This window comes from Cynoglossus semilaevis, chromosome 14, assembly GCF_000523025.1.
Source record: "Cynoglossus semilaevis isolate Cse_v1.0 chromosome 14, Cse_v1.0, whole genome shotgun sequence".
Classification (NCBI taxonomy): domain Eukaryota; kingdom Metazoa; phylum Chordata; class Actinopteri; order Pleuronectiformes; family Cynoglossidae; genus Cynoglossus; species Cynoglossus semilaevis.
The window spans coordinates 24,305,806-24,324,661 of NC_024320.1; the positions used below are offsets into that span (position 1 = coordinate 24,305,806).

The 18,856-nt window shown below is 41.0% G+C and overlaps 1 protein-coding gene across 1 annotated transcript in view; it reads left to right on the plus strand.

Annotated features, from left to right (window-relative positions):
* Window positions 1-16,359, plus strand: part of ass1 (argininosuccinate synthase 1) — a 17,536-nt gene extending 1,177 nt beyond the window's left edge. Inside the window, exons 2-11 of the mRNA XM_025062728.1 lie at window positions 612-745; window positions 1,439-1,507; window positions 1,728-1,916; window positions 3,609-3,665; window positions 3,759-3,833; window positions 4,588-4,658; window positions 4,745-4,775; window positions 10,928-11,018; window positions 15,452-15,536; window positions 16,197-16,359. Coding sequence (XP_024918496.1) covers window positions 644-745; window positions 1,439-1,507; window positions 1,728-1,916; window positions 3,609-3,665; window positions 3,759-3,833; window positions 4,588-4,658; window positions 4,745-4,775; window positions 10,928-11,018; window positions 15,452-15,536; window positions 16,197-16,344 — 918 coding nt within the window. The 5' untranslated portion in view covers window positions 612-643 and the 3' untranslated portion in view covers window positions 16,345-16,359. The remainder of the gene's footprint in view (window positions 1-611; window positions 746-1,438; window positions 1,508-1,727; window positions 1,917-3,608; window positions 3,666-3,758; window positions 3,834-4,587; window positions 4,659-4,744; window positions 4,776-10,927; window positions 11,019-15,451; window positions 15,537-16,196) is intronic.
* Window positions 16,360-18,856: the final 2,497 nt, after the last annotated feature.

Here is an 18,856-nt window from a genome sequence, read left to right on the forward strand (position 1 = left end):
AAACATACAGAAATAAAATACATTAGGGGCATGTCATGGGATCCAAATGGAAAATTGTTACTTTAAAATTCACTATATTTGAATCAAAATGAAGTAAAAGAAACTTGTAAGGACACCTGCAAATATTTTGAAACTAGTCCAGCTTTTAAAACGATCTGGAAGAATGTAGAATGATTTGTGTAGGTGATTTGGATGGAGAATATAAAATATCTTACCTGGTATTTGGCACAGTAAAAATAAACTAATTAAACATTGAGTTTTATTTGTTACTCTTTGACAGAAACGTTCCAAAAATGCCTTTCTTTTCATCTGTGACCTGAATATGCGGCTTAGGTTTGACAGAGATGTTTCCTTCTAATGATTGATGGATTTTCTACCATTTATTCTCTAAAGTGTTTAAGATTAAGAATAAAGTTTCATTGCTCTGTATGTTTGACCAAATTCATAGATGAAGCAGGTACTAGTTTATTATGGACATTCTATATTTATTAGTTAGTTTTAGATATTTTTTTTATGTATGCCTTGTGTTTTTTTTTTTTTTTTTATCTCAACACAGTTTCTGAGGTACTACGTGTTGTTAGGCATTAACAGACTGTCCTGCCTCTCCACAGTTTTTCCTCCGTCACATCCAACAGCCTTCGTCATGTCTAAAGGAACGGTGGTTCTGGCCTACAGCGGTGGACTGGACACGTCCTGTATTCTGGTCTGGCTGAAGGAACAGGGCTACGACGTCATCGCCTTCCTGGTAAAGCCCTCAGAAGTAGTGTGTTTGTGTGCAGCAGGAGGTGCTGGACATGTGTTTTACACTCTGTCTTTACCAGCAGTTCGCTGCATCAGACACGTTTGTGCAAACCCGGCAATACAGTGGCCCAACAATGGCCGTGTAAATACCTGGGGTTTGTTCAGCGAAGTGGGGGAGGGGGGGCCAGGGGTGATTTAGAAGTGCACCGCAGGCAGGTTCTCACGTGCTTGGACTTTATTCATCAAATATGTGGGGGATGGGCCAGTAAGAGGCTGTTGACTATGAGGAGGTATACGGTGTGATGTTACTAACTTTAAATAATGCACTTATTAAATATACAGCCTATAGTTGGCAAGGCCTGTTGTAAAAACTAGTTACTGAGCCCATGCCTGAGGCTAGTAAAAGATCAATAGTGCGTCAGAAAAATAGAATGAAATGAGGATCTATAAAAAAAATTTGACATCATTCATTAAAATCCGTTTTGATCTACGATGAAAAGAAAACAAATACTTGCTTGTTTTAGCTGTGAAGATATCGGAGTTTCTCCTCTGTGCACGATCCGGACCGTATTCTTGTTGTACAATTGAATTTAAAACCCATTTGTGGTGACATGTGTTGGGGCTTCATTATCATTATGAGGCTGCAGAGCTCCTGGTGTCCGTTGACGTGATGTTTGTCTGTTTGTTCTTTTTCCAGGCCAACATTGGACAAGATGAAGACTTCGAAGCTGCTCGGGCCAAGGCTGTAAAACTGGGCGCAAAGAAGGTGAAAAAGATCAAAAACTGTTTTAGGAAATGTTTTTGCGGTTGTGGTCATATTGAAGCGTTTGTGGTAATTACAGGCTTAGACTTGTTGATGATTAATTACGGGCACGATTAATCGCGATTACGAATTTGTTTTTAATGAGTATATCATTTCATTTTAAAGTTCTCCCACTTGCACCTAACATCAACTCTCCTGGTCCTGCCTCGTGTCCCCTGTGCAGGTCTACATCGAAGACATACGTGCGGAGTTCGTAAAGGACTTCATCTGGCCGGCCGTCCAGGCCAACGCTGTCTATGAAGACCGCTACCTGCTGGGTACTTCGATAGCACGACCCTGTATTGCACGCCATCAAGTAGAAATTGCCAAAAAGGAAGGTGCTCAGTTCGTGTCCCATGGCGCCACAGGAAAGGTAAGGTGGACACGGAACATGGACCCTGCAATGTATGAGGACAAACACTGATCAGTAGTCTACACTGTTGAGATACAGTATATGTTCAATAGGTGGTGCTCATGTTTAGTGAAGTGACACGTCGGTCATCAGTCGGGATGCATCATGAATCATTTAGAAAGTATCACAAATGAGTGACAATTCACATCGGTTGAAAAACAAAATGAGTCAAGCCGTAAGGAGTAGGCGGCAGTATTTCAAAAAGTCAGTGGTCATACCGTGACACTACACACTCTAGTACAGCAGGTGGCAGTATGCACCTAAAAACGTTGGCTGTGACCCAACCAAAGTCAGGTCCCCAAGTAGCCTAAGTGACATTCAGGTGTTGAAACAGAACGTGGGAAAAACTTTTTCCACAGACACTAAAAAAAAAGATATAAAGTGCTGAAAACAAAGCATCTGTTCAACTAAGATGTACTGCAGTATTTGTACAGCAACCTAAAAATAGTTGAACACATTTTACATGATTCAGCAGGTCAAAGGCTAAAGGTTGTCAACACGTGAACTGGACCTGAGGCCACATGGTTAATCAGGCTAAATATTGACCAATTTAACCTGGAATGTATTGAACTAAAGAAGGTCCTGTAGTAAGAAGGAAAAGAAACAAGTATGCACACAGTAGAATTCAGTTCATAAAATAAAACAAAAGTATCACAGAGGGAAAAAAATATTCTGATCCAAGAATACACGCTGAAGACTGTGAGGGTGAAATTATGACAAACAAGAATAATGATACGCAAAACGAATGTTTCAGGACGTCAGATCTACTGTATTAGAGGAAAAAAACTTTTTTTTTCTGCATCAACAGCATTATTTTAAAGTTCCTCAAAATATAAGAGAACCTCAGTGTGTGTGTGTGTGTGTGTGAAGGAATGTCTCCAAGTGTTTGTTAAAATTAAAGATCCTTTAATTATTTAATAACCCGATTAACGTTGCCAAAAGACACATGTTGCTGTGTCCTTTTTATGTACAGGTTAAAATAATAATAATATATACAGTATATATAAAAATAATAACGAGCAGAATCAAATATTCTCTCTCTGTCTCACACAAACACACTGTAAAAGTGCAGCTAAAGCAGTTTTGACTTTAAATAAAGCTGACGCTGTCAATGCTGGATGTTGTGGACAGATAAACATGTCTCCGAGTGTTAAGAAATATGGAGAAGTATTGTCCGGACCCCCACCGCAAAACCCACCGCTGTCTGGTGGAGAACTATGAAATAAAATAACATTCCAGAACATTCCCCTCTCCCGCCACAATAAACACGAGAGCTACTTTATATTATACACAACTAGAGTTACATTTGTAGCATTTACCACTAGCAAAACAATTTCTGAAAATGAACGGTTCGTTCCACAAAACTGCTTTTTCTCCATTCAAAATAAAAAAAAATTCTGTCAAAATTCAGAGTTTAGGCAGACTAGGCAGAGAACGCCACTGCATCACAGTCCGTATTTGGTTTGGGCGGTTTCTTTGTTTTTAAAACGAACAACACGATGTGGTCGCCAACTATGCAGAGACCGCCACTGCATCACAGTCCGTATTTGGTCACTAGGTGGCGACAAACACCAACTTTTCAGATTACACTCATCGACTAAAAGTTTGAAATACCGCGAAGATGTACTGATTCTCTGCTTCTTTATTTTTCAGGGTAACGACCAGGTCCGCTTTGAGCTCACGTGTTACGCCCTCTACCCGGAAGTTAAGGTGAGTCTTTTTAATTTAACGAAACGAATACGTGTTTTTTTATGTTAAGACAAAGTAATGAGCGAATAAATTGTTGTTTATTTATCTGCTCAGATCATCGCACCCTGGAGGATTCCTGAGTTTTATGGCCGTTTCAGGGGAAGAGTCGACCTGATGGAATACGCACAGGTAACGGATGTCAACAAAAACACATTCTTTCTGTTGTAACAGTTCACAATTTTGTAAACAAAAACAAAGAAAATGTGTTTTAATTTTCAGACAGTCCACAAACCATTTCTCTCCAGGATCAGTAAACATGATTGTTTCTTTTACACGTGTGTGTGTTAGCCACAGACGTCATTTACTGTGTTTAAAATAAATCAATAAAAATGTGTTCACCACAGACACAGGGGCAGTGGTGTTAGGGCCTTACAGCACCAACGTCACAGGTTCAAGTCCCACTGGTAACGGACAGTCTCTCTGTATGGAGTTAGCATGTTCGGCTCGTGTGTGTGTATTTCCTCCCAGTCCAGGTGTCAATGTGAGTGTGAATGGTTGTTTATATTTATACTATTAATACGAGGGCCTGTTGAACCACCGTGTTCCCTGAAGAGAATATAAAATATAAATGAATGAATGAACCGGTATCAATCATGGTGTGAAGTATCTGTTCGTGGTTTTGTAGTATTTGTGTTCATTTCTCTCAGATCGAACTTCCGCCTACTTTTGCCCACTAGAGGGCGGTCATGATATTTCAACGACATCGACTTGGTTCATTGAGAAATTTGGACTGAACGACTAACCTGCTTTTAAAACACACATACATGTGTTTTAAATCAATACAGTGGGTTTTTTTAAAACACATTCACTTGTGTTGAATATGTACAAACTCCTGAAAATCTGAAAGCTTTTTTTTTTCTTTCCCTCCTTTGTGACACTTTAGAAGCACGACATCCCGGTGCCTGTGACTCCTAAAGCTCCTTGGAGCATGGATGCCAACTTCATGCACATCAGGTGAGTCGGACATCTGCTCAGTTTTATATCGTGGTGTTGAGAAACCAAAGGACACTAATGGGCCCAATGGATTATTTTTTCCACAGCTACGAGTCCGGCATTCTTGAGAATCCCAAGGTAAGAACCAGTTTAGAATCTGAATTGACTTTGGTGACGGAGTATTACAACAGACAAATACAAGAAATGTGTTTGTTTGTTTGTTTTCTGAACTCTGTTCTAAAGTGGCTGCAAAAATGTGGCCAACTGATGAAATAAGAAATAAACTGCAGACACAGACAACAAAGATGGACGACACTAATATGAAGCAAAACAGATAAGTTGAGCTGTTCGTAGGGCTATAATATACATGTGTCAAACTCGAGGCCCGTGGGCCAAATGTGGCCCGCCAAGTCATTCTGCATGTCCCTACATTTGGATTTCTCCATTATGGAGTAGTCACATTTGTTCAGCCTTACAGTTACAACCGGCCCTTTAAGGGGAACTGTATTACTGATGTGCCCCCCCCCTGGTGAAAATGAGTTTGACCCCCCTGACCTATAATAGACAGACAGAGACAATTAATGATTCACACTTCCGTTCACACCTGTTGCCAAATAAGCATTTGGACGAATATTTCACGTTAAACGTCAGCTGTCACTTCCTCAACGACGGCAGACACTAAAAAAAAAACTGTAAAAATAACATGGCGTTACGCCGACCACTGCCCCACGTCACTCACGCAAGCTGTGATTCGAGTCTCCCACAGTGTCAGGGCTGAGGCGGTTTGATCTCAGCAGAGGTCCGAGGTCAGGGCAGTACGTACAGGTTGGCCCCAGTGACCCCTGAAGAGCCCATCCCTCGGTCCCTGTGTCTGTTTCTGTGTCTGTCTTTACCCCTGGTCCTCGCCGGGCCCTGGGAAATAGCCCGGGACACACAGACACTGACTTGTCGTCAGCAACGCTTCGACTAATTCCCGATTTCATGGGAGCTGGGGAGGGAGGGGGAGGGTTAGGGCGTTGTGCCCAGCCTGGGCCTCCTGGGCTCCAGCCCCAGCTCTTTCGGGACTTTATTGTTCCGCAAGTTTTGCTGCCGCGGGCTGCGACGTGGGAGGGGAGCCATTTCATCGTGACACCGTGACACCAAAATGTCATCAGTAACAGTAAAGTACAAAGACAGTGCGCCAGACAGATGAGTCCCCAATGGAAGGGGTATCACAGGGAGGCGAGGGGTCCCGCACTGCTGGAGTGGAGCTACAAGGGCAGGGCCACTGTAACTCCCAAACCTCTCTCTCTCTCTCTCTGCCTCTCTCTCTCTCTGCCTCTATCTCTCTCGCTCTTGCTTTCCCACCCCTCTGCTGCCTCTTTAGTGGCCTGTGGAGAAATGTTTTGAAAAGAATGAGACCAAACCAGCGCAGAAATGTGTGATGACTGTAGCGTGTGACTGATTTCATTCAGGGGTTTTGTCTTGGTCTTTTCACTCCAATATTGAATCAATTACCGTTAAATACAATGAAATATTTATGGGTCGGTGGCGTCAGTGTGGTGAATACATTAACTCAGACGCACAGAGATGGTCGGATCCTTGAAAATGAGGTGCTGATATTGCTGGTTAGATTCAGACCCGACCAAAATACTTTTTCCCTTCTCTTTTTCGTGGTCGTTCAATTCAGGTTTAAAGTGGACCGTGATATAAAGTGACAAATATAAACAGAGAAGCCAAAAAAAAAAAATTAAAAAAAGTGAATTTCAAAGCGACTTGTCAGATTCTAATCCACCTCAAAGGTCGTCTTGAAGGGGTCTTCTTGTTCTAAGTATCTCCTCTGTATCAGCTCCTTTCTCTCCTCCAGTTACAGCCCTGCAGGCTCAGGGTGGACCCCGACTATTCACAGCCCCCCCGCCCCCACCTGTGGTACAAAGGCTCCTCTCTGCTCGACACACTCAGATTAGGAAATGTCCAAATGGTCGCTCATATGTTCTCCTATTGATGAGCCTCAGCAGAGTTCAGGTTACTCTGTGATTAACACCACATCCTCCCTGATAGCCCTGAGACTCTGATGACCCTGGCACAAAGGTTTTTTTTTTTTAATTATCTCAGTGGCCACATTAACCAGTTTGAAGACTTTCAATATTTATTTTATAAGCTTTTCCAGCACCTCAAACCTGCAGAACATGACCTGTTAGCACACAGTGTTGCTCCTGTTCATTTACACAGAGATAAAGTCCAGACGAAGCCTTTTTCATCAAGACCAGATGTGTCCAGTGTCTCACTTGTTACAGGCCGTCAGCAGATATTTTAGAAGCTCCTGAAACCCTCGGAAAAAACAAAAGTAGCCAAAAATCAAATGTAGGCACCGTTGCGACCCCTGTACTGGCTAATACTTCATCAAATTTACCAAGACGTGAAATTCTAAAGTGACAAATGAAACAAAGATAATTATTCAACTACAGTCAGGATAACAGCTGATTGGTTTTGTCATTACATTTTCAGAAAGATTAAAAAAACTGTTGTCAAATACTGGCTTTTACAATTTGCCTAGATTTTTAAAAGGATGAAATTCTGAAGAATAATTAAAAAACAATCTGGAAATAAACCTGTGAAAAACTGTTTTGGTATCAGCCATTACTGTGAACTGGTAATACCTCACTATCGTTGAATGATTATTACATTTTCTAAATCAAACCTCTTTCAGACTTTCTTCTGTCAGTGTCAGAGTCTGAATTACCTTTGACCTGTTAATTTGAACCGAAAAACAGAAAAAGGATATGACTGGATAATTTTAGAATGAAGCCGGTTATTAAACTGAAGTATATTTTCTCACTGTGGCCCAGTACCAAATGACATACGGACATATGGACCCCTGCCCTAGAGGGTCCATCCCAATGTTTGGTAAGATAAGTTGTAACTGAACAAAGGTCAAATAAGTCCAATAGTAGCCAATACACAGCTTCAGTATCAACAGGAAGTTCATCTTGAATGTGACAGAGGAGTGAATGAACCAGTGGTTACTGAATAACAGTTGATATTAAATCAAATGATAGAAGTTTGACTAATTGTGGCCACGATTCTCTCTCTCTCCACTCTCTCCACACTTGAGCAGTCGGTGCTGCGCCTGAGGCCGACTGACACTCGTCCTGTGTCATTAGAACATCACCTCTGTCTTAATTACGGCCTCCGTCAGTCAGCCTCCTCAGGCCCGCTCTGCCCTTTGATCCCTTGATCCACCGGGCCACTGCCCGTGTTAGGAAGCGTAATGCCAGCTCCGTGGTCACCTGAAGAGGAAGTGAGACTTGTTTTTCTGCCGGTCGCACGGCTGGTTGGCTGCAGAGATGGATGAGCGGGGCTGCCTGCAGGGGAAGGAAGTGGTGTTGTCGGTGTAAGTGTGCATTAGAATGTGTGCTGTGAGGCAGAGAGGTCAGCGTTTGTCATGTGTGCCTTCGCTGCCCTCAGGTCTCATCGGTCTGACCTACCTGGAAATGTGGGCGTCTTCACCCGTGGGTCTCTGCCTCCGTGCTGCGGTTCAGTCCGTCTGAGGCAGTTTAACGTCAGCCACAACGTCCCGGCTGTTAAAAATATAAATGTCATCTCCAGTGCATCATTTTTTATTCCTGTCTCAATTGAACGTTTTCTTCTTTTTTTTTTTTTTTTTTTTTTTACATTTTAAACAGCGGCGCCGTCTTGAAACATGGTGATTTAAGTGTCATTTCCGAGCCATTGCACCAAAAATGTTTTTACCGTTCGTTTCTCTGCTATCGCCCTCTCAACACTCCCCCTCCCCTCACCCCCCCCTGCTCTCCCCCCTCCTGCCACCTCTGCTTTTTTGGCCCCGTTGGCTCCGATTGAAAACCAATGAGGCAACTAATATGTGGAAAGATAGAAATTTACTTGCCTTAAGTTCATGTGTCAGCCTCCTTCTTTGCCACATGGGCCATGTTTAGCACAACAATATAAAAGAGGCAGAGAGTGCCGACGGAGCGGCTCTGTGCGACACGATGGTGCGCTTCACGCCCCATTTCCCACCAATACCTTTCCCCCCCTCGCCGCCTCTATCTCTACCTTTTCCTCTCTTTCAGGGCCACAGCGTTAGGACAGGTCCACCTGCAGGGGGTTGAATTGAAATGCATTGATCTGTGGCTCACTGGAAACTGTCGTATTACCGTACTTTTCCTTTTTGTGTGTGTGTGTGTGTGTGTGTGTGTGTGTGTGTGCAGCCGTAGCCTGTGTGTGTCTTTGTCTCATGGGTTCAGAGGATTTAGTGGTAATGGTTGAAATGCTGCATGATTCTGGGGCCAATCAGAATGAAAATGGTTTTTCAAACTCAGATATATATTTGTTCAAATTTATTCCATCTTATTTATTCCTATATTTCTCAAATGTACTTTCTCACATTTCGGAAGAGTTCATCAAGTAAAAAAAAAATAGGAAAAATAAAATATTTTAGGAAGGCTGTGGGGTCCGTACTATTTAAAGCAAGGCATGATTGGCTACATGTAGTAATGGAAGAATGGAGATGCAAAGGTCATGCACATTCAGCAGCAGGTCCTACACTTGGCTTAATGAACAGAAATGTAAAGACAAAGATACAGATTCCTTTATCGTCATCATACGATACGCATGTAACGACCAAGGTGGTACAACCTCGGGGCGAGCTGCCGTTTCAGGTCGAAACATACGTTGTTAACGTACATAAATACATTAACTTACATTCTTGCCTCCTTAGTGTGGCTAAGAAGCATTAGCAGTGATATAAAACAGTCAAAGTAGTTAAAAAAAAAAGTAAAAAAGTTAGTCTAAATATAGAAATATATAAATATGAAAATACACAACATAAAAGCTGACAAATAATATGAAAACCTAATATGTGGCCAAAAAACTAAATATGTTGGAATCACTCGTGGGGTCCTGGGACGTTTATCACAGTTTTGGGGGTAACTGTATGATAATACGTTTATCACAGTTTTGGGGGTAACTGTATCGGTTGAAAAAGTAAACTAACTGTAAATAGTCCCAACCCTAATTTTTACCATCTTGGCCTAAAAATATTTTTATTGTCAGTCACTGTTCTCTTGCTAACATCGAGGTAGTAGCTGCTGTTACTTACTAAAGACCAAACCTTTGGTTTGTGCTCCTTTTATACCCAACCCGTACAAACACACAGAGCAGCTAACTCTGCACTGACCGTATGAAGAGTCTCCCGAAATGTTTACTTCCCAAGGATCTGCATGATGTAGGTGACAGGGCAACTGAAACAAATGTCTTAAACTGCCAAAGGTCTGCTAAGAAACGGGACACATGATCTCGTACTGTACTGTTTAAGATGCAGATCACCGTTCCTCCTTCAGTGTTTGCCTCAAAACGCTTTTAAGGTGGTGATTTCTCCGCTCTCTTGTTCGCTCTCATTTGGCTTCATTCAAGGCTCTGAGGCAGAAAATAATGGAGAGGGAAGACGACCGCCTCCTCACTCAATTTCAGTGTTCAGTTAAAAGGAAGGAAAGTGATTGTTCTCTCCTCTCTGACGGACGGCGAGCGGATGCCGATTAGTTATTGTATGATGATTTAGTGTCTGGTAAAGCTTTCCGTTTAAATGCACCCGGCAGTTATTTTGCGTAGTCGCCCTGCAATTTAGGCTCAGCTCAGAAGACACTGGTCACCGGCTCGTCCTAATGCCTTCCAATTGTCGGGCCACGTCGCCGCGCGGACACGTGGGACTGCAATCATTTACGTCCCTGAACACGACTTACCCAAAAAAAAAAAAAAAAAAAAAGTGACTCCTACCAACTGGAAAATGACAGCAGTTTTCTGTAGTGGACTGAAGGCTCAGACTCTGAGGTCGTTGATCAAAATGTGTCTTTGAAGAGAAGGAGAAGGAGGAGGTTAACACTGAATGTAGCGAATTTGTTTCCCAGGGTTGAATGTCCAGGAGTTGTGAAATACTGCCCCCTACTTTTTATCTTTTTATTTACCTTATTTGTCTACTTCTCTACTATCTTTTTCAATTGTTTGTGACATTTTTAATTCTAACATTTGTAACCAGAATCATCACTGTCTATACTACAAAGCACATGTGTCTAACTCAAGGCCCAGGGGCCAAATTTGGCCCGCCAAGTCATTTTGTACGGCCCGCGGGAGCTTTAAAGTCCATGGAGCAGAGTATCTCAACCTGAAAAAAAAAGGTTTTCTCTATTTCACAACAATAAACAATACTTACGTGACTTAAATAAATAATGAATCAATTGCAGAACCATGTGTTCATACATGATGTGTTAATGGTTATCTTTTTGTTGTTCTTCCAGAACCACGCTCCAGCTGATCTGTACCTGATGACCACAGACCCCAAAGACTCCCCCAACGACCCTGACCAACTGGAGATAGAGTTCAAAAACGGTCTGTGTCCCTTATGTTGACTTCCTCATCCACTCTCGTTGTTTCAGACTCGCAGCTGTGGGTGTGAATGGAAAGATGTGACAATTTGTGATCTTCAGAAGTAGGAACGTCCGATATTATCTTTTCGCTGATATTGTCCAAACTCTTAATTTCCGATATCAACCGATAGCGGTATTTGCAACCGTGTGCAGCACCACTGCACATGTTTTATTGTGTGCTGTGTCACAGTGACATTCATTCACTTTCACTTCAAAACCACTGTTAGGTCACATCATCTGGGCGAAACCCAGGAATTGCATAATTGTCAGGGGGAAAAACCTGATAACAATTTTTTACCGTTATTATATATTTATGCTAATATTGACCAATAATATCAGTTACCAGATATAATCAGGACAGTCCTATTAAATAGCAACATTATTCAACTTGCTCTTTAAAAAGTCTAACTTTAAGGACAGGGTGAAAGGTGACGTGTGATGTAGTCATCAGTTTAGAATTCAGGTTCATTAATTATTGAGGAAATTAATAGAGAAAATAATTTATTCTTAGTGTTTCAGTTTGCATTTCATTTCAGGTGTAATTAACAACATATAATGTAGGGTAAATAATAATAATTAGGCTAAATGAGGTCATTTGGAGATCAATATATGTGTAACTTGATCATGTGTAGAATAGAGTTAACCTGTTGCCTTAGTAACCAGGTAATTACCAGGTCAAATGTTGACCTGATGACTTTGATGATTTCATCCAAACTTTAACATTTCTCTCTGGATTAAAACGAAAACTTGATGCTGGAGGAAACTTGATCAAAGAACACATTCCAGAACAGAACACTTTCAAGATCCTTCCTTTTTTAATTAATGTCACTTCCCCAAGTCCATTTTCACACTGTGTCCACTCTCAGCTTCATAGCCACAGGGCCACTGCTCCAGTGTTGACCCGGCTAAACTTTATCACCATTCCTGACCACCCAGACTTATCCTTAACCCCTCACTGCTTAACTTTGTCCAAAGCTGCTGTGTTTGGCCTGGGGGGCACACACACACACACACACACACACACACACTGGCCGGAAGCATTAAGTCCTGCTAATACACTGTGCCCTGAGGGAGCAGGGAATCATTAGATATACTGCCACGAGGCCCGGGCTGAACACTGGAAAGTGTCATGTGTTTGCACAAAGTGAAAATGGCCAGAAACGTCCCAGCCTGAGGCCAACGGCACAGATGTGCCTTCATCCCCGTCCGCTGCTGGTGGCTGAGGATCACAAACATCAATTTCCTGCTCAGACACGGACTCCTCTGATGACGGTGACAGGGACCCACGACTTGATCAACCCGTCGGAATTTAGTGAAACACAGAAGAAGTTCTAAAAACTGGGAGTGAATTCAGGTTTAAAAAAACAAAACAAAACAACTTTAATAAAAGTTTTGTTAAAAGTTCAGCTGGGCTGTTGTTTCAGAAGCTGAATCTGCGTCTGCTGTTTTTGAAGTGGTTGCCAGCTTCACTTTACCAGCTCCCTGAAGAAAATGTTTTAACTATAAAAACAAGTGGCCTGGCGTGGTTTCAGACGGGGATGAGCGCCTCGGCTTTTGTAAAAGCGTGATGCCGTGGTAAAGCCGCGGTCCGGTTGTGTGGGTTCATCGCAGGCCTGCGCTCCATTTTCACACATATTCTTTGCCTTTATTGAGCGACCAATGACAAAAGATGTTTTAGTTGTCCACACAAAGGCCCGAGCCTACTCCTCCCTCTGAGCACAAGATCAGCACAAGAATGTTTCGTTTCATTCCCCCTCCCACCTTTTCATCCCTGCCTTTCTCACCAAAGTTTTCTCACTGATTAAAAAAGAATATTTAACGTCAGGAACCTTTTTTCCCCGTCAAACACTCCATTCCCGTTACTTTTTTTTAAAGCAAAAAAAAAAAAAGACAAAAAAAAAAAAAAAAGACAAAAAAAAAAAAAAAAGAGAAAAAAAAAAAAAAAAGAAAAAAAAAAAAAAAGACAAAAAAAAAAAAAAAAGAAAAAAAAAAAAAGAAAAAAAAAAAAAAAAAAGAGAAAAAAAAAAAAAAAGAAAAAAAAAAAAAGACAAAAAAAAAAAAAAAGAAAAAAAAAAAAAAAAGAGAAAAAAAAAGAAAAAAAAAAAAAGACAAAAAAAAAAAAAAAAAGACAAAAAAAAAAAAAAGAGAAAAAAAAAAAAAAGAAAATCACCCCTCCCTCCTTTCATGCCAAAGAGGTGGAGAGGAAAAGAAGACAGAGAGGAAAAATGTAAAGCAGTAATTTTTCCTACAACTGTGTCTGCGCTCCCATTGTCTGCCCTGTTAGGCTGCGAGAAGCGGAGAAAAGGATCTGGATGGAGAGAAGAAAAAAAGCCCCTCAGCCGATGATAGAACCCTCACGAGGGGAAAAGAGCGAGCGCAGGAACGCAGGGCCGGCCCCTTCACTCCCACGTTACCTTCATTTATTTGAACGTTTAATCTAATTATTAGGTACCGGGGGGGTGGGGGGGCGTGGCCTCAGTAATACTCCGTCCATAGGTACTTCTTCTCTCTCCCATGGGAGCTGCCACCGCTCCGGCAACATGTGAACGGGGCCTCAACAAAGCCCTTGTCCAACAAAATTTGTCAAGTCCTTCACGTGTCCGTCGGTCCCAACAGGGAATTGTAAACAGTCGGCGAGGGGCGAGCAGGAACTCCTCTGCTCCGACTGACGTCTGTGAGCGTGTTGACGGGCGTGATCGCCCCAGAGAGTGAGAGAGTGCGAGAGTGAGTGAGCGAGTGAGTGAGTGGAGACTTTTCTACAAGTTAAATTCCATAATCATCACATACACAATTGTCCCATTTGGGACGATCTCTGAGGCAGTGGTTCCCAAAATGGGGGGCGGGTCCCCCTTGGGAGGCATAGAGTCATTGCAGAAGGGTCACAGCAGGGCAACTTAATTTATTTTTTTAAATCTATTTTGATATTTATATATATATTTTGATTTATATATAATACACTTGTATTTATTATATATATGTATGTTAATATATAAAATCATATATATGTGTGAATATATAGAATGATGTATATATGAACCTAGATAAAGGCAGTACTAAAACCCCTAATCCTATTGACTTACTAAAGTAAAGTACTAAAACCCCTAATCCTATTGACTAAATTGGACTCTGTAAATCAGACACAGTTGACCCTAGGGAACTAACCTTTAACCTTTGACCTGTGTCAAGTTTTTTTTCTAAAAATCTAAAAACATTAAATATTTTCACCGTGGGGGATTTCACAATTATTCACAAGTATCTACGGGGAAATGGTGGGATTCACTCACGTTCAGTTCACCAGTCCATCTCAGGGCCACATACAGAGACGACCAACCATTCACACTCACATTCACACTCACACTCACACTCACACTCACATTCACACTCACATTCACACTCACATTCACACTCACATTCACACTCACGGGGAGAACATGGAAACTCCAGGAATGGAAACTCTCACACCAGGGATCTTCTTGCTGTAAAGGCCAGCGTTCTACCAACATCTGCCACCATGTGGCCACCATCTAGAACAAGTGGGAACCTGCTGTGTGGTGACACCAAAACCTGTAGTGACAGACCCAGCAAACACACACTCACACACTCACAAACTCGCACTCTTGTTTTTTCACACACGTCTGTGTTTGTTTGCTGCGTCCACCTTTGGCCCGTGTTGAATAAGCAGATCTGTGACAGTGATTGATGGGAACTGGGTTTAAGTGGCTCTTGGTAGGAGACGCATGTGTGTGTGTGTGTGTGTGTGTTTGGGCCTATTAGAGCTCTTTCTGCCTACAACAACGACCTTGCCAGACCCTGTGTCGGTCCAAGCTAACGATGCTAAACCTTATTTTTGAGGCTTTGACTGAAGAGCTGTGGTTTGGGTAAAAAGTGATAAAGTTTAGGTAGAAATCCTCGCACATCTCCGCAGGATCTGATGGATCTCAAAGTCCCCCGCGCACACACACACACACAAACACACACATACATACACACAAAATCAGAGTGCTAAAGAGAGACGGGCTAACATTTCTGCGTGTGTAATTGAATTAGGTAACGGCCTGCCCACAATTTCACAGCCTTCAAATAAGCAGAGCCTTTGAATTTATTAGCCATTCTCAGCAGCAGCACCTTTTGTAATGCTTTTCTTTTTCAGCTGACAACTATTGATTTCAAAGGCTAAGAAAATGAGCACTTGTCAGATTTTTTTTTTTTTTTTTTTTCAAAACACAGCGTGCTGTTTTTAAAGACCTGAGTTTGGTCTGTGGGTTTTTTTGTTGTTGTTGTTGTTGTTGTTGTTGTTCCATCATAACAGCACAGTTGAACTAGAATTGTCTTTCTCGGTCCTTCGTCACGATGACGTGTTGGTTTTGTCTTGACTGCGTTGTCCTTGTCCTCCAGGTGTACCGGTCAGAGTGACCAACATGAAGGAGGCGGTGTCCAAGGACTCCCCACTGGAGATCTTCTCCCTCCTCAATCAGATTGGGTGAGTGTGAGTTTGGTCCAGTCATCATAACAGCAACAGATCATATAAAAAAGTTCAGTTAAAGACAAATCGTATAGAAATGATGTTGTTCAATTAAGTAATTAGATTTAAAAATAATAATAATAATAAAAAAATCCGTATAAATCTTTTTGTCTGTTTTTAATTTCTGTTTGGTCAAAAAGTTCTAAGACAACGTAAAGGAGCATTTCTACATTTCTAACCAGTTTCATCACCGTACTGTGTTGAGCTGTGTTTTTATAACTTTCAAAATGAACATATTTTTCAACCACGTTGAAATGAAAACTTGCTGAAATGATCTGGAAAAGTTTCATCTGACGTCGTTCTTCTCCCAAAACTGAAAGAAAGATTTTTGGAGATTTTATTTTGATAATGAAAGCGGAAACTTTGACACAACCTTATGTGATTAAATTAAGGAGAACTAAAATGTTTTTTTTCTTTTTCTTAACCTCAAGAATAATTTCAATTTCAGTTGGTTAAATGGTGAAAAGAAAATACATTTATTGAAAATAATTCCTGCTAAGACAAAGTGACTTTTACATCTAAACAAAATGAAACGAAAGTGTAAATCACGTGTACGTGTCAGTCATATGTCAGTGCTGTCCAATCACAGTTGTCTGTCTGTCCTCGTCTTCCTCTCAGAGCCAAACACGGCGTCGGCAGGATTGACATCGTAGAGAACCGTTTCATCGGGATGAAATCCAGAGGTAAGGAATTAAACCTCCACCTGATACTTAACCTGTCTTCACTTCTGACACCTTTTTCTTCTCCTGGTGATGAATCGCTCTGACAGATACAGGGATATATATTTGCTGTATTTTAATTTTCGCTTTTTTCAAAAAACCTTTCCTTTTACTGTCCACGGCTTTTCATGCCATCTGCACTTATTTTACTTGAGTGCTTTAAGTGTGACAGCCGCACTCCTCTGCCTCCATGAAATGGCAAACACACTCTGCTGGAGGAAAACTCTTTTCCTCCGATTCACCTGCCGTCACAGATTCCGACGTGTCAGAAACACATGTACAGAAAACACATGAACTCGAGCAGGGCTGCAGTGACATTAGACTCGTACATGTCTGGAGTGATTTCAGTTGTTACACCAGCTCAGGTCAACTGAAATCTGGAGTGATTTCAGTTGACCTGAGCTGGTGAGGTCATGTGACCATTCTACTCCTCTACTTCTTCATTTATTTTTTTGAAGTCGATCTGTGTCTGTGTTCCTCCAATTCTACTGGCAGCTAATCTATTTTTACTTTTGAAAAATATATATTTACATATATTTGTGTGTAAATATATTTAAAAATATATGTGTATATATGTACATATATACACATACAGTATATATCCATATATGTATATATCCATATATATATATTTATACATAGTAATATATTTATACATATATTTATAAACCTTTTCTCTTGTTGTTATTCTTTTGATTTTGTCCACTTGGAATCTATGGTAGGTTACAATATTATAGTCACGTATATAAGTTTTTTAGGTCAAGAAGCAAATATATAATATATATAAATATATAATCCTTGACAAAAAGAAATTCAGTCAGGAATATATTTAGTAATGACTAAAAGAAGAAGATTTAGAAGATACAACTTGTTTACTGAGTATTAATTCTGTGAAAGAAATTCAATATATTACTATGATGTTACTGTATTCATTTAGACTGAAATAAGCTCAGTGTTTCTGTGCTCAACTGATGGCTCCAACGGTCTGTAGAGTAATGGACGTCACCACAGAAAGTACACAAGGACACTGAGCTGTATGAGTGTGTGTGTGTGTGTGTGATAGATACACAATACCAACACACACAGGTACAGATACACACTCCTCTTCCCCCCAGACTCTGTGTGCTGTGATTGGCAAATTGACTTGCCGACAGACTGTGGCTGTGGTGCAGCTTGGCAGGTAGAAATTGGAAAATGGCAAGAGCACTTTTCTTTTCCTTTGGTTGAACAAAAGATCAAGGCTTTTTTTCCGCCGAAGGAGGAGGTGGAAGCGCGAAGTGTCCGAGCGTTTGAATGACTGCCGTGGAGTGCACACGTCGGTTCTCCTGCGGAACGACAGTGGTGTTGGCACAATGGATGATGGGAGGCTTTGAATGGTGACATGTCATAGTTATTTGTGCGGGGTCATATTTATTTGTGTGGGGTCAGGTGGGCGGAGCGCATCGAAATGGATTGCGGGGGGGGGGGGGGGGCCCAGGCCCACAAAACACCCAGCAGCACAACGGTTCCCCCGTCACAGACAGATGTGCTGCCGAGATATGTTGAAGATGCTAGAAAGAGGAAATCACAGAATGTAACAGCCTAATTATGGATGAATATGAATGCAATCAGCTCTTATGTTGCAATATACGTGCAAGAACATGGCATGGATTTACTATTAAGAGTCATGAAGCCATTGTTCAGTGTGTTATATGGGATACTTGAGTTAATTAAACTTAATCTTATGTAGTCAAATAATTGCTTTTAATAAATCATTCAACTTATTAAATCAATCATTCAATTTTTATAGCATTTTCAGCTTATGAGCCAAGAATTAAATGTTAGCGTTGGTCGAGATCAGATAAATGCTACAAAACTGATGAAAAATGTTTGACGTTTCCTGGCATTAGCCTCTGTTGAGGGACATTTGTGGACGATACGACGAAGACACTTCATGTCAGACTTTTAACTAACCTTAAGCTAGACCTAACCATTGGCCCGAATTGATTAAAACAAAGTGTATTTTTATGGCAGTGGTTCTCAAACTATGGTATAACTACCACCCCTGGTGGTACTCAGGGAAGTATCAATTAGGACTAGGTGAGTCATGTAGTATTTATATATTCTTAGCTGACATTATATTGTAAATGAACAATGCAAACAGGCTCATAATAAAGTGATTTAGTTATATATAAATTCTTATATGTAAATATATATAATTTTATATATGTCTTTGTAAACTTGTGCTGAGCTGAACAGACCAGACCTGAATATCAGTGTTGGTCATACTGGTCGTTTTTTGATACTAAAAAAACAGAACCAAAGATTCAGGCCATAGAGAGGACAAATGTTTTAATATGTATTTTCCACTGTAGATATTCTGTGAATATCTAATTGTATTATTATTGCTTTTCAGACACCTAACTTGACTACTTATTAGTCATTTCTCTCTGTTTTTTTTTTCTAAGTTGTCAAAATACCACACACCCAAATAACATTAAAAAGAGAAACGTTTCAGCCGTCAGGTTGACTCAGTGTAGAGGTAATCTTCGCCGATCTCATACTTTACACTTGCACCAG